Source organism: Cydia splendana, chromosome 1 (genome assembly GCF_910591565.1).
Source record: "Cydia splendana chromosome 1, ilCydSple1.2, whole genome shotgun sequence".
Classification (NCBI taxonomy): domain Eukaryota; kingdom Metazoa; phylum Arthropoda; class Insecta; order Lepidoptera; family Tortricidae; genus Cydia; species Cydia splendana.
Window position 1 is genome coordinate 25733146 of NC_085960.1, and position 16817 is coordinate 25749962.

The following is a 16817-nucleotide window of genomic DNA, read 5'->3' on the forward strand; positions in this document are numbered from 1 at the left end:
TATGGAACTATGACCCCAGTAAGGCCTACTTCATGTGCAATATAACTTGGCGTTTTCGAATATAACTTTGACAAAATTGTCATGATTTATTAGCACTGCATGGTATTTTATTGACATGTAATAATACTTAGATTATATTTCTTTAATACATATAACACTATCAGTATATACGCAGTCTGGGTATTTTTCCAAATAAGTGTTATAAGTTATATAGAGTAGAGGTATTTTCCTATTCGAAGGCTTTTCTTTAGCATTGTTAAAGAACACAATATCAACACTAGGTTTTTATCATTTCTTACCTTGACTTAAGTGCAGTTTCATATGTGATATTTTTTTAACTTATTTAAGTTAATATAGGTATTCATTGAACATCTAAAGATCATTCTGATAGTGTACCTACCTACTTAAGTCTGTACTAGTGTTACTGTATACATATACATTTCTTTTTTTTTTCAGGATTAGATAATGTGATTCTTCACAAATTTCCCTGCCCAATTAATGAGGCTGATCGGTTTCGTACTTGGATTTATTCTGTTGGTGGAGATGTGTTATCTTTGGATAACCAATTTATTCATAAGTACCGAAAAGTGTGTCATATTCACTTTGAGGAAAAATTTATTACTCGAAGTGGAAGACTCAGCGCTATTGCAGTTCCAACACTGCATTTAAAAGGTAAGATACACAATTTTAGCCGCATTGCACACTTGTACGATTTAATTGTTGTGACATTTAGGGTTCATATTACATTGGACATATCATAGTGTTAATATTAGCCCCCAATGACAAAAAAGGTCTGTCATAAGTTCAATGTGTATGTGTATGTAGTAGTTATATATCTCTGTGTATGTAGTTGTATGTCTGCCTGCGGCAATGTATGTAGCACTCGAACGGGTGAACTAATTTGAGTGCAGGTTTTTTATCAAAAGCCTTGTTTATTGGAATCTTCACTTACATTACAGATCACTTACTATTCTAAAATATGGCTTAAGTTTCATGTACTACCTATTATTTTAAGGTGTTTTAGAAAAAAAGACCCGTTGCCCTCTAACTTAACTTTTGGTCTTTCATTGTTATGACTTATGACAACACTTTTTAAGAATAAATATTTCTGTAATAAATTTGTTAAATTTTCAGGAATGGCTACGCAAACCGCATCGGTGCAAATTGCAAGCAATTTCCAACAACCATTGCAAGATGATCATGGACCCCGAGCCCCACTGATCAACATCACGAATCAGTACAATGCGGGTGGTGATGACACTTCTCGGCCCTCAACTTCAGGTCAGTTTGAAAACCTATTAATTTTCTTACAATAATATTATATCAATTTTTAGGGTTCCGTACCTCCAAAGGAAAAATACGGAACCCTTATAGGATCACTCGTGCGTCTGTCTGTCCGTCTGTCACAGCCCATTTTCTCTAAAAGTAGTGGACCAATAGGGAGTATTACTGCAATGTTCTGCCGCCAGAGTGCAGCACTAATTTGTTTAGTAAATCATAAAGTAACTTATACATACTAGGCCTTAAACAGTTGTTTGACAAGTTTTCACTATGACATTGATGCACCAAGGCGGTTTGTTTACAGGTGGCATACCGCGAAACGCGAAAATCGTAATTTCTTTATCTGCCTCTCTATCGATCGAATAAGCAAGGGTGATAGAGAGGCAGAAACCGAACTTTCGATTGTCGTGTTTCGATTTCGATTGTAGGCCCAGTACCGTCTTTACCATAAGGGCACACGGGGCCCGTGTCCAGGGCCCCCATTCTCAGGGGGCCCCGAAAGACAGACAGTAACAGTATATTTGACTACCCCATAATAAATAGAAGGTCATAGTAGAAAAATGTTAGTTCAATTTTGCTTTCTTTACTTTCCAAAAGGGCTCCAAATTATTATGTGCCTAAGGGCCCCAGCATAGATTAAGACGGCCCTGGGTAGGCCTTGTGATTGACCTAGTGACGCATGATGTGTCATTGATAATGTCAATGAGATTTGTTTACTGTATGTGCTAGTGGTGCCACAAATGAGGACAACGTTTGTATGAAAAGGCGATTTCACACGGTTCCTCCGCTTTCGTCTTAACTTTACAAAAAAACAAATATTCTTTAGGTATTAAATTGGTTAAATATATGATTTTCAGGAATGGCTACGCAAACGGTATCGCTGAAAATTGCAAGTATTATACAAGAACCATTGCAAGATGATCATGTACCCCGAGCCCCATTGACCAACATCACAAATGCGGCTGCTCACGACGCTTCTCGGCCCTCAACTTCAGGTCAGTTTGATAATAAACCTGTAAAGTTTCTTACAAATAATATATGCATTTTATTATACTACGTCGGACCGTGGGTGTCAAACAAGCATACGGCCCGCCCGATTGTAAGCAGTCTCCGTAGCCTATGGGCGCCTGCAACTCCAGCGATGTTACATGTGCGTTGCCGACCTTAACACCATAGATAGAGTAATATGTATAAGTAAAGATTATATCAGTACTGCTAGTCGACAATAAATGTCGCGGCGAACAAATACTCTAATGCTCAACAATTTTCAGCTAATATTATGACCGCATTACTCGAAACTCTATTTTCAACTCCTTCTGCTTCTAATATTAGTTGTAAATTGTTTTAGCAGTACATTTTTTCGTCAGTAGCGACACTCGTGCCATCTGGTGTCAAATAGCGGTAGTGATAGTTCCACTACTATGACGTTACATGTCGACTGTGAAATAAAGCGCGTTTTTTGTAAGAAAATTGATGTATGGAGTTACCACACTTTCTTTATTTCTTTTATTTCTATGCTTAACCCTCAGCACTTTTTGGCTTACCATAAAGACGAAATTTGCTTGTATCTTTATACGAATAACCTGACACAGCGTCCTTATGGCAAGTGGCAATGTGGTACCTTTTGATTGAGAACGTCACACCTTATGAATAAGTGCTAAGACTGCTAAGTATTTCTTCCTATACTTCTAAGTATTTACTTATATTATAAAATTTATTTCAGATCATAAGCCACCCTACACGACTTATATTATAAAATTTATTTCAGATCATAAGCCACCCTACACGCCACAATTTTGCTCTGAAGCTAGTAGTTTGGCCAAACATATAAAAAAACTTAAGGACAAATATGCCGTCAGACTAAAAAAAGCTATGTCTCTCTCAACCAACACAGCTTTTCAGAAAGCCATCGGTAAATTTACCACAATGGCTTTGCTATTTGTCATGATGCAATTTAGAGAGATAAATAAAAAGAAAATGGGAAGGAGATTCACAAAACAAGAAAAAATAATGGCATTATCTCTTTATAAGCAAGGACCTAAGGCGTATAGATGGCTGAGGCACATTTTTGTACTACCATCGCCTCTCACATTATCAAGGATGATATCCGCTGCAGCCTTAAAAGCCGGTATAAACGATAACATTTTCGAAAATCTTAAAAAAAAGGCCAGAAAAATGTCGATATCTGAAAGGCTGTGTATTTTATTATTCGACGAGATGGCAATTAAACCTCATTTTGAGTACAATTCAAAAAAAGACATGATCGTCGGATTCGTTGACAACGGAAAAAGGAGGGTCAAAAAAATCGCTGACCACGTGCTAGTATTTATGATAAGAGGCATCACAAAAAATTATAAACAGCCTATTAGTTACAGCTTTTGTTGTGGAGCCACCGAGAAACACGAATTAGCGCAGGCCATAAAGGACCACATAAGAAAATTAAAATCCAGTGGATTTCACGTGATCGCAACTGTCTGTGACCAAGGCTCATCAAATATGAGTGCCATCAATGCACTCATTGCAGAAACGAAACATGAAAATAAAAATTCGACAGGTTACGTGTTTGACGTGGATGGTGATGAAGTAATACCTCTGTATGACCCTCCTCACCTTATAAAAAATATAAGGAACAATTTAATCACAAAAGATTTGACTTGTTCCATTGATAACGAAAAAAAAACTGCCAAGTGGGAACACATCGTTAAATTATACGAGGAAAATCCAGCTTATAAAGGCATAAGGTTAATGCCCAAGTTAACAGAACTGCATGTAGATCCAAAGAAAATGCCAAAAATGAAAGTCAAATATGCAACACAATTACTTAGCAGTTCAGTCGCTGTCAATATGGGATATTTAGCAGGTAAATATGAACAATATTCAATTTATTTATCACATCACAGCTACACTAGGTAACACTATTTTTTATTCCGTTCCTACGCATCAAACTGCGAACGGTATTTTGACCAGATCACGTTAATTAACTGACAATTCGTAAGCTTTAGTGCAAGATGACGTAAGGGCTAAGGTTAAGCGTTGCTGACAATCCACCTACGCTGTCACGATTTAGCACTGCAGCTTATATTAACAAAATGAGAAATCTTTTATATGCTCCCGATATCACACATTGCATCCTATTAAAATTAGTTCTTAGACGTACACTTTTCAAGAATATTATTTTCCAGTTAAGCTTTTCTTACTTAGGTATGCTACATCTCGATAGTCGATACTTCATCTTTATTTTACGTTATTTTTTAACGCTGACACTATAAGTCTTATCACTATTTTTCAGAGAAAGGAATACTAGATCCGTCAAGCAAAGAAACAGCCGACGTTATTCTTTTTTTTGACGAATTATTCGACTCTGTCAACGGAGGATTCATGAATGAAAAGAAAAGACCTGGCAAAGACTTACTGGGTCCACTCACACCCAAATCAAGCCATCAGAGTGTTTGGACGAAAAGTAAAGAGGTTTTAAAAACAATGACATTTGTAACACCCCAAGGACGCAGAAAAAGTCATGTTTCGACCGTGCCTAACTGGCTACGCACCTTAGAAAATTTGGAATATTTAAAAAATCTGCTGTTTCAAAAGCATGAGATAAAGTCCATATGGTTACGCCACTTTAACCAGGATCCACTTGAAAACTTTTTTGGCTGTGTGAGGAGCCATGGTGCAAGAAGCAACAACCCGACGTGTGTACATTTTGAGGTTGCCTTCGCGGCATTGTTAATCAACAATTTAAATTCGTTGCATTCTCCAGGATATAATTGTGAGAAAGACCAGGGACGTGGATTTAAGTCTTTAAGTAAGATCTTTTTTGACAAACCTGCACTTTATCGCGCTCCGGAGAAAAATGACATTAATTTTGATCATGTCAGTGACCATGTCTTGGTGGGAATAAATAATAAGAAAGCTAACGTAAAAATTTTGGCTCAAATTGAGTATGTTACAGGATATATATTAAGGAAAAGTAAAATTATATTCAAAGATTGTAAGACATGCAACGGCTGCCTTTACGATTGTAACAAAAGCAGCCGATACATAAAATTAAAAGAATTTAACAAAGGAAAATCATATTTATCATATCCTTCAGATGCTTTAGCTGAATGTTTCTCTAATATTCAAGATGTGGTCACGAACATATTAAAAACGGACTATGACATGGTCAATATAAAACAATATTTAGAAGATGCTGTAAACACAGTAGTAAATTTTAATTGTTTACAATGTGCTAACCATAAAAGTGCCCTTACCAACAAAATCATAGACTTATCTTGTAGGTTTTTCCTACATAACTGGTGTAAAGACACAAATAAAATATTAAAAGGAACGCGATCCGACTTCGATACAGAAGACAGAATGCGAGAAATGACGAGGAACTATTATTTAAAACGAAGGAAATGCTCCAATCGATGAACAGTGAGCTAAATAAGTTTTTCCATAAGAGTGTAGTCTAATTTGATAGAAGTTTTTACTTATTTCTATACTTTTAATAGATAGCTTGTCTTAAAAGCGATGATTATGAATGAATATTGTCAATTAGCATTGGTTTTGTAATGTAAAAATAAAACTGTAATCACATTTATTGTTTTTCAATTACTGGTCTGGGCAAACTGAACGAGGTCACATCATTGTGTGATCTTCGTTAGCGGTTTTCTGGCGAGGACTACAATGAAGGTTCACACTTGATGTGATCTGGTTCCGTTTGCACGGACTCAGAACGCAAACGTCAAACCTTAGCTATTTAAAAAGCCCGCCACTGCTTGTATAGCTGTATTAATAGGTATGGATATATACACATTTGAAAAGTTGCAGTGAACTATCAATAGATGGCGCTGCATTCGAAAACCTTGACTGATAACTCTATACCCTAATATTCAATATACTCTATGGGATTAACCATACCTACTAACCGCGCTAAAAACGTATTTGGCAAAAGTCGGAAGACTCTATCCCATAAGATTGGCCGACGGTCAGGTTACATACATACAATTCATAACTCTCTCCTAATCATTAATATATTTATATATAACTATTACAGCCTTTGGTGGGTGAAACTGTATTTTTTCTCTAATCTTTCAAAATTATGCAGAAAGATTAAGCTGCGGGTTTGTAATCTCGCAATTTCAAGATCTCGCGAGATCTCGCACGAATTTGCGAGATTCAATCTCGTTGACAGGAAATCTCGATTTTAGCAATCTCGGTCGAGATCTTGATTAATACTTTCGAGATCTCGAACGAGATTGAAAGATTGATTGATTGTTTTGAGTAATCTTTTTGACCTTATGTTCGTGTTGTTCAGGCAGTGCTATTGTATGCGGCCGGCTTTAGCTGACGATAAAAGCACTGTGGCGCGCTCTGTGCGAAAAAATCGGACGAACTTAACGTACCCAGTCACAATTATTTATGATTTTTGCTCGCTTACCCTACATTTTTTTGTAAGTTGCTGACTGCTTTTCAAAAATATCAACTGATCATGTAGTTGCCTCTGCTTGCAATTTTGTAAAATTTAAAATAATTAATACCACTGTTTCATAATTACCTACATGCAAATTAGAGCAACATACATATTATTAGTTTTTTTTAAGTAAAATTATTTTTTTATTAAATGTTGATTACTTTGTTGATCTTCAAAATAAAACATGACGTACCTAATCTAAATAAGTAGTAGGTATACCGGGTGTGGCCTGTAACATGAGCAAAAAATTAAACTGTAGGCTGTACTCCTCATACTGACCAACATTTGTTCAGCGACTTCTAAAATTTACTTGTGGTTTGATTTTTATTACAGTTTAAAGTTTATTCTAAGACGCAATGTATTGCGAATTTTGTTATGTTTAAGGCGTGACAAGCAACGTCAATCACAGTAATATGGCGTGGCGATGGCGTCCATTGAAGAAATATTTAGTTTGTATGAAAAATAGGGAGTCTAAATACTTCATAATTTTTAAAAGTTGTTGAACAAAAGTGTCACCGTTTGAGGAGTACAATCTATGTTTTAATTCTTTGCTCGTGTTACAGGCCACACCCGGTATACGGAATTCTTAGAGATTTTTGCTTCATTACACATTTTTAATTACTTTGTCAAATCTCGATCTCGTCGAGATTAATCTCGATCTCGAAAGTGTGACGGTCGAGATCTCGAAACACCCAATCTCGATTCAGATTTTTCGTGCGAGATCTCGAATCGCCAATATTGGTGCGAGATTGCATTCCCTAAGTACGACCCTATAAATTTCTAAACATTTTATGTGCTGAGTTACTTAAGTTATTAAACTTAGATAAGTTAATTAACACTTCTATTCATACGAATGCGTAATTCACGTGGACGCTTATCCAGTTATTCTTTACTCTAGGTATAAACAAACCAATCGCAATCGAAGATTGTGTAGCAATAGGTATATCATGCAAAATACGAGTAATCTAGCTATGTATCTTATCCCTGACTCGGATAGAAAAAAAAACATACTACAAAAGTACAAAAGCAATAGGCGAAGTGACGAAAGACGAAGACAGGACGGAGACGTCATTAGTATGCCCGCACTACTATTAGCTTGCTATAATGGCGCGTTCGTAGCAGTCGATACCGCCAGCTAGACTATTTTAAGCCAATTAAGTGCTAACCTAATACACCTCAAGAAAAAGTACACCAAATTAACTTGATCTTTCTCAATTACAAGTTTGTTGCTACACCGCTGCTACTGCTACTCTTGAATAATATCATTGAAATACGCCGCACAAAATGATGACATAAATGAAGGTGTCTAAATTTCTGATCACATCTCTAGAGCACATCTCTAGATCTGTAAAACCACGCCTCTGTGGATGGACCATCTTTTGACTAGTTTTGACACTCAATCACATTTAGCTCACATATCTCTGGTACCTACTAATTTGCTCGTGCATAATAAATGCACGTGTACAATACAATTATGAATATGCACGTGCGTATTATGTCCTTTGACCAATTAGGGGGTAATTGCCAAGAACGGCCACCATGCTTACACATGAAACTTCTATTACCAAGGGACAGGAAAACTATTGTAGCGTTAATTGGCCAGTTGCGTGATATCCAAGACTGCTAACGGCGAACCTTGGACGACCGCGGAATGAGAATATCTCCGAGAATGCAATACTGATGGTGACAAAACCAAGTATAGGCCTATGCCCAGTAAGTTGCAATACTGCTAAATACCGTACAATACTACGAGTAATTCGTTTGTCTTTGAAGTTTTAAGAAGTGTGTAACGAAACGGAAAAGAAACATACCTACATTTACATTTAAATACCTACTTACATTCGTTAAAGAATGGTTTTTGAATAAATTTAAGTAAAGATGGCTGAATAATAGCCATGCTCACAAATAAAATAAAAATATGCCTGCAGGAAACACAAAATAATATTTATTTTTACCTAAAAAACGCGAGAGAAAGCCTTATAAGTTATAAGTAGTAAAATTTTAATTAAATGAATAGTATTTAACCATAATTTTATTGATCTCCTAATAACATAGGTACCTACATAAAGCGGCATCAAAAATGTAGAAGGTCGACTGACTCGCACACGGAAATTACAAAAACAAAAATAAACAGTTTTTACACGATTACCTTGAATGACAATAATGAATTATAAGATGATTTTGACTAGATAACATATGCCAATTATTATAATATTTATAATAAGCTTTGTCATTCAAATATATTGTTTGTTTTGCGCACATCGTAATAATCGAAACACAATATTATTGAAATTATTTGCATAATAAATACCTAAAAATGGTGTAAAAGAAAACCGGGCAAGTGCGAGTCGGACTCGCGCACGAAGGGTTCCGTACCATAATGCAAAAAACGGCAAAAAAAAAAAACGGTCACCCATCCAAGTACTGACCCCGCCCGACGTTGCTTAACTTCGGTCAAAAATCACGTTTGTTGTATGGGAGCCCCACTTAAATCATTATTTTATTCTGTTTTTAGTATTTGTTGTTATAGCGGCAACAGAAATACATCATCTGTGAAAATTTCAACTGTCTAGCTATCACGGTTCGTGAGATACAGCCTGGTGACAGACAGACGGACGGACGGACGGTCAGCGGAGTCTTAGTAATAGGGTCCCGTTTTACCCTTTGGGTACGGAACCCTAAAAAAACGATATAAATACTATAAATAGGGGTTTGGAAACTTTGTGGTAGGTATCATTTTTTGCTTAAATAAATATGATGTAGGTAATTCAATGCTCATACATAAAATAAATTTTATTAAATTTCTACTGCCATATTAGTAGAATTAACATGTCCAGACACAACAACAGAGGTAAAACAGAGGTGTTAGGCTTTTGAACTCTAATACCATTAAATTCATCAAGGTCTAAAGATGGTGACCCTGCTTATCAGGTTTGATTATATTTTGCGATTTTTGATAAATTCAAAATCTTTGAAAAATGTAACGAAGATTCATCGAAATATTGGCTATGAAATGTAGAGAAACAAAGATAACAATAACAAAATTAAGCAATTACCTAATCTAATCAAAATTTACAACCAATGTCATACATAAGCACGGTTGTCAGGCGATTAATTTCACGCAACTTATTATCTGTATTCTAATTTCTACTTACAAAATTCACCCTTGGCCTGTTATCTGTTTACCCATAGTTATTAACAAATTAGTCAGTTAGCAAGAAACCGTTCGTAATTTCGGACACGGTATTTTACGTAAAAAAAAACTTCCTCCCCTTAAAAGTTAGTTAAAATGTACCTATCCTATGATTCCTGCGTCACCGTGTACTCTATTGTCTCTACTCATAGTGATAATAATTAACTTATTATAAATGGTAAAGCAGGAAAGTCACTTGGTTGAGACGAGGCGTCGGAAAATTCTGACAGTTGACTCTTGCTGTCAAGCACAAATTTTGCACAAATTAAAATAAAATGACAACGTACTTTTCCCTAAGCTAAACAAGTATTTGGGTAGGAGCCAATTTTGCATAATTTAAATTCAAAATTCAAAAAAATATTCTGTAAGTAGGACAAGTAGGTAGGTAGGTACTACGGGACGAGTGAAGAAGGGGGAGTCCTTTGTCCAGCAGTGGGACACAATAGGCTCACACTAATAACTCATAGGTACTAAACCATAATTTTATTATTACTAAGTACTTTGTTAAATAGCTGATGTTTTAGATTGAATTACAATTTACAAATCGACAAATATGGATATTACTTATGTCTTTACTACGAGTATAAAAAATTGAAACGGGACAACGCATCACGACACAAGGATCGGTTGTTATCGCGTTCTGAAATACAAAACGACTTAAGAAGGCCAGACTAATAATTAAACTAATGATACTAATGATATCGGTGTCGCCGTCGTTACGGTACCCATTATCGGGTGTTCTAATAATGGGACCAATTTAGGTTTACGCGTCCAAGTAGGTACCTAAGGGCCTAAGGGCTACATAGTTGCACGTAGCATTTGTCATTAGTGACGTTGTAACGGCATTTTGCCATATGCCAATGTTTGTGGTCGGTTGTTATTGAAGAAAGCGAGGGCTTGTAACTAGACACTATTTTAATGAAGTGAAGGTTCAAAAGTAACATTCCTTTTTGGATTCAACGATTGTACATAAATAGCATGATCGTGATATGAATGAAAGTACATACTTCTTCGAAATGTAGGTACATTTTATTTGGACGGAATCTTTAGATAAAATTAGACACACGTGTTACGTTATATGTCCAATATAACATAATGCGTGTACTTACAAAGTATGCATCTTTAAATAAGACCTGCGGGCTCAGCACGGTTCCATTTTTATCGACTATCACTATGCGCGTCCCTTTCGCACTTACATACTTGTTAGAACGTGACAGGCATGGTGACAAGGGATAAAAACGCGACCGTGCTAAGCCGCCTGGACTCAGCAAAGCGCGGATTACGAATCCGCATGAATTGCGGATATACTAAATTTGTTAAATTTTTAACAATGTTGACTTAAAGGTTGTCGGCTCTTCTTCTGAACATCAGGTAGGTATATATATCCTACAAATAAATTATAGGTATTTTAACTGTTAGACTGTAAGTAACGTGTGATCTAAAGCGCAATTTAGTTACGTATTATTATAAACTGTTTTTTGTACACGATGCTCGCATCCGCAAAGGTAAATTAACGCCGCAAAAAGGCAAAGGGTAAAATGCCAGTATAGGCAGGCAAAAAAATGTGCAACGAGTGTGTTGAACCAGCTGGAAATTGGCCGTAAGAGCATTCTGAATGTCATTCGGGGTCCGAGACTAAGGTCATGCCGACCTACAAAATAAAAACTATCCATATACCTGGGTCATTTGCAATTTTTTTGTACCTTTGTCTAATTTTTTCTTAACATTCTCAGTTTCGTAACGAAAATTAACCATACAAAAATGCAAATTTGTATAGCTAACATTCGTAACGAAACTGAGAAAATTAAGAAATCTTTATCTCATCTTTTCTTAATTTCGATTCGAACGATTCCGCAAAGAGCCGAAAACCTAAGCGGTCTCATTTGAATTAATTTAGTTGACGTCAAACCTTAAAATCTACTGAATAAAACAAAACACGCGTCGTTTAATTGCCGTTTGCTAGTTTGCTACTAGTTGACCGTGAGCACTGATAACTACTGAACGAGGAAAATCTTTGTAATCATAGTTATTTTAACTTGTTGCTCTACTTTTTCTTAGAGAAACACGCAAAGGTGTAAGTTCAAGCGTTAAATGAATATAGTGTTAATATTAATGATGTAATGATAGGGTATTATGTTAAGATTGTAAACTTTATTGCCTACTCTGCATTGTTATAGACTTCGTGCACTGTTGACGGGAAAAGAGGAATGAGGGTGGCTATGTTTTAGATAATAAAGTAGTTAAAGATAAAGAAAAGTGAAACTGGAGAAAATGTTAGCTAAGCGAGAGTTGAACCCGGTTTTTTTCCAGAGACATATCGATCGGTACACATTAATATTTGAACTTATCTATGAGATAAGTTCAAATTCATTTTCTTTCATTGTGGCTCTCTTAATGAAATTTAAATGTGAATAAGTATTTGTGTTTCCGCTGTACCTACTTGACAATAAAGTTACTTACTGCTCTTTCTTCCCTCCTGGACCCTGTAGGTGAGGTCCTCAAAGGCCAAGTCCACTGGCGGTCGCTTCGGCAAGTGTGTGAGGGTCTTGTGCTGCAGCGGCGTGATGGCCACCTTCAGGCTGCCCTTCCTGTCAGAGATAATAGGTACAGTCTCCGTCCCCGCCACGCATAGCTCTTTGTCCACTTTCATCTTGACTCTACACTTTAAAACAACTGAACTGTCAACTTTAACGCATGCCTACGTGACAAAGACAAGTAGACTGTTCCGTGGGGCGTACGGCCTCCACCGCGGGCGAGCACTGACTGAATGCATGTCGGACGGACAAAGCAACGCTGTGACGTAGAAGTGATTATACGAGTTTTGAACTTTGCGCTCTGCTGTTGGAAATAAATAAATAAACATTTCAAAAACAATACCTAAGTACTTATTAAAAGTATTTATTAGTCAGTTACCGTTCCGTATAATATTAAGTCTGGCTATCCCAGTTCAAACTGAAATACCTAGTTACGTACGCATGTTTCTACCCATAATTAGATTTTTCACCCATTCAAAATCGAGGCATATTTAGGACAGTCCGAGAAGACATCGCGGGGGTAGCGTAACAATCAAATGGCCTACCGCGAAAACTGAAATTCGTAAAATTACGGGCATCTTTCTCTTTTACTCTAATTAAAGCGTAATTAGAGTGACAGAGACAGATGCCCGCATTTTGCGAACTTCGCTGTTCGCGGTAGGCCCTCAGGATCAGGAAGCAGGCCAAGTATAATCACATGATTTCTGGACGAGCCCTTATCATATACATAAATTAATTAAAAGTAGTGAACCTATGAGCTGTAGACCTTCGGAACCCCCATGGCTCCGCCATTGTGAACAATTTCCGAAAACTGAATCAACAAAAAAAGTAAAAAATCCTTTTTAATTTGTAAACATGCTCACAAAATTTTACAAGATTTGGTTGAGAGATGCGACCTGTGGAGGATAACATCCGGACATACAACAGCATTTTAGTCCAAGCTAAAACAGAGACCTTTGCTCACGCTCGATCAAAAATATCGTACTAACAGCAACAAATTAACACTGTTCATGTTCACATCTCACAGCAATTAGGTAAGTAATGTGTCAACAGTTACCAAGCCCGAAAAACAAGCTTTTTCATTACAGAACCCTTACAGGCGGGTTCCCCGACAGACAGTTTTGGGAGGCGACCATTAATTATGTGAGGCGTTTTTGTGAATTTTTTTTTGACAGTCCTCCCCTCCTGGCGAGATGTCTTGAGATTTGTCTCGACCCCCCTGAAAGATCTTATGAAGATTAGGGGTAGCCCTAATCTCACATAAGATCTTTCAAAATATGTATTTTGGATATAAACACTTTGGATGTATGAAAAAAACACAATTTAATATAGAAGAAAAGTAAAACTTTACACTCTCGTGATTGGTATTAAAATGAGATATTGAGATACAATTTCTAACAATAACTTTAGAGAATCTCATTCAATATTATATTATTGTTCAATGAAAAGGTTTGTTAACCACATGACATCAAATAATATATGTAATCAAAGAAAAATATATATTCTTAAATATTGCATTGAATTATATAGGGGTTGGAAGTAAAGTAAAGCCAAATAAAGAAGTTTCTAAAGGAACCACATCAAAAAGGAGTCTCAAGCGGTTTACTAATATGTGGCCTAAAATTGTATGGCAAATTATCACTTCCCAAACTATTTTTCCCATAGTATCATTTGGCAAAACTATCAGATGGCAAACCAATGTTTCCCATATATAACATGTCGCAAATGATTATTTACAATATTATTGTATGGCAAAATATTTAGTTGGTCATGTTTCAAAATGTCTTTTATTGTTATGTCGAATGTATTGATAGGCATAAATTATTTTTCGCCTAATATTGTGAATAACTTACCTATCTCTGGGAGCAGTTTCGGTTTTAGGGTCATCAAAAAAAAATAACCCTAACCTCTCTGGGTGCAGATTCGGTTTTAGGGTCATCAAAAAAAAACCCTAACCTACCTATTTCTGGGTGCAGTTTCGGTTTTAGGGTCATCAAAAAAAATAACCCTAACCTACCTAAATCTGAGTGCAGGTTCGTTTTTAGAGTCATAAAAAAATAACCCTAACCTACCTATCTCTGGGAGCAGTTTCAGTTTTAGGGTCATCAAAAAAAAAATAACCCAAACCTACCTATCTCTGGGAGCACTTTCGTTTTACAAGTCATAAAAAAAAATTACCATAACCTACCTATCTCTGGGAGCAGTTTCGTTTTACGGGCATAAAAAAAAATGCTAAATATAATTGTGATCAAATAAAAAGTATGCGAAGTTTCAATTTGGGCAAACGTTATTTAACAATAAATAGTTAGGTATAATAAAACATTTGCTTATTGACTATTTTTCTAAATAAATCGTGGTAAAACGAACATCTGCTAAATAAAATTGTGATCAAATAAAAATTATGCTAAATAATAATATGCTAAGCATTAGTTTGCCAACTAAAAGTACTGCAATAAGTTAGTTGGGAAGTGAAATTAGGCGAAAAATATTTCGGCGAGATGGCAGTACACCGTCTCAAGCATATTCATTGTGATAAAATGTATGATAATAAATTGTGGAGACCAGTGTAAAATAGCGTGTTATGTGAGAAATCCTATTAAATGTGATCATATTAATTATAAATTGGAAAACAAACTAGACATTATTAAAATAATAAAATGCTCAAAATAAATCCAAGGATAAATTGACAACCCTAAATAAGAAGTTGACAACTTTCATTCTGCTATAACCGGAATTTGATCTATGTAATAATTTTTGTAATCTACCCTACATTTGAGAGGCCTATTAGAGGGACAAAATAACGAGGGATTATGCCACATATACAACTACGACGTATGATATAGACGTTGACGCGACTCTTATTTCGCAAAACAGCAGAAACGCAAATTCTTTATCTAAACATTATAAAAGAGGTCAAGCGAAACTGATATGTGATGCGAATTCTTTACAGACCATATCTATGTATACGACACACTTACCCCAAATTGTTCAGAATGAATACGTTGTCCATTTTCAAATCCTCATGGAGATGTGTATTATAATTAGCGTATGTGCACGATTAAATTATTATAACTTTTCAAACGCGAAAGTTGTACATCATGCTAAATTGCAAAACAATAACTTGTTGACATCTACTAATTGACAAATATTTGACAGTTTAAGATAGGGTGGTGCCAATTTCGTTGTTTTTGTTTTTACACGCTTTTAAATTCACAAATTTTCGTTTACCTTCACTTTGCATTACAATGAAAAATTATATATCCTATTTTTTTATAGATTACCAAATTACCATTGCATTAGAAAATTGTTCCAATGCAACGACAATACTAAAAATAGATTTAAAAAAAATTCTTTTTTTTTTTTGTTATGGTAGATTTAAATTGTACGTGAAAACTAACGAAATCAACTACTACCTGAACGTGTTAGGGTTACCAAAAGAAAAAAAAAAATTGTAATAGTAGTTTTTAATCAACATCAAAATTTCAATATTAAGAAGTTCTCAATAGGGGACATTACTGCAATATTCTGCCGCCAGAGTGCAGCACTACCGACTCTAGTAAATTCATAGACTAACTTATACATACTGTGCCTTAAACTGTTTTTTGACAAGTTTTTACAGACAATAAAAAATGACATTGATGCATCAAGGCGGTTTGTCAACAAGGGCCTAGGGGCTATTCATAAATTACGTCATTTCAAATTAGGGGCGGGGGGGTCTGGACATCGGATGACGGTAGCATGAAGTAGGAGGAAATGGGGTCATTTGAAGCATGATTTTTGGATGATTATAGGGGGGGGGGGTCGAAAATCATCAAAAATCGATGACGTAATTTATGGACAGCCCCCTACAGGTAAACGCGATAATCGACATTTAGTTATCTGCCTCTTTGTCGCTCGAATATGCAAGAGTGATAGAGAGGCAGAAGCCGAACTTTCGATTGTCGTGTTTCACGGTAGGCCATGTGATTAACGTAGTGACGCATGATTTGTGTCATTGATGTTTGTTTACCTTCGAGCAACATGGAAGGTAGGCGGCATTCGCACTATTTCCCCTCTGCCGAGGTACAAGATTAGCGCGTCAATCTAATCTAGCGCGGGTAATAAAACTAGTTGCACTTGGATTTTTCACTAGACCGAGTCCAGACGCGCGCGTGAACACTGCTGCACAAAAATGCCTGTTTGCTCGGTTTTTTGTTATAAAAAGAGGTCGGGGACATCAAATTTACAAAAAGAAAGTGTTACATTTCACTTGTAATATTTTTTTTTACATATCATACGTTTAATTACATTGAAACACAATTATTATATTTTAGTCTCATGTAATTGTTGGATTTATCGATTTTGCTCGCTC

General features: G+C 36.0%; 1 protein-coding gene across 2 annotated transcripts in view; it reads right to left on the reverse strand.

Annotated features, from left to right (window-relative positions):
* Window positions 1–15584, reverse strand: part of LOC134792256 (ATP-binding cassette subfamily G member 4) — a 47000-nt gene extending 31416 nt beyond the window's left edge. The window contains exons 1-2 of one of the 2 annotated variants that reach the window (XM_063763528.1): window positions 15445–15584; window positions 12393–12520 (exon numbers count right to left, since the gene is read on the reverse strand). In XM_063763528.1, the coding sequence (XP_063619598.1) occupies window positions 12393–12520; window positions 15445–15476 (160 nt within the window). In that variant the 5' untranslated portion in view covers window positions 15477–15584. Of the gene's footprint in view, window positions 1–12392; window positions 12700–15444 lie in introns of those variants that run through there. The other variant, XM_063763524.1, reaches the window with a different exon arrangement.
* Between the last annotated feature and the right edge of the window lie 1233 nt (window positions 15585–16817).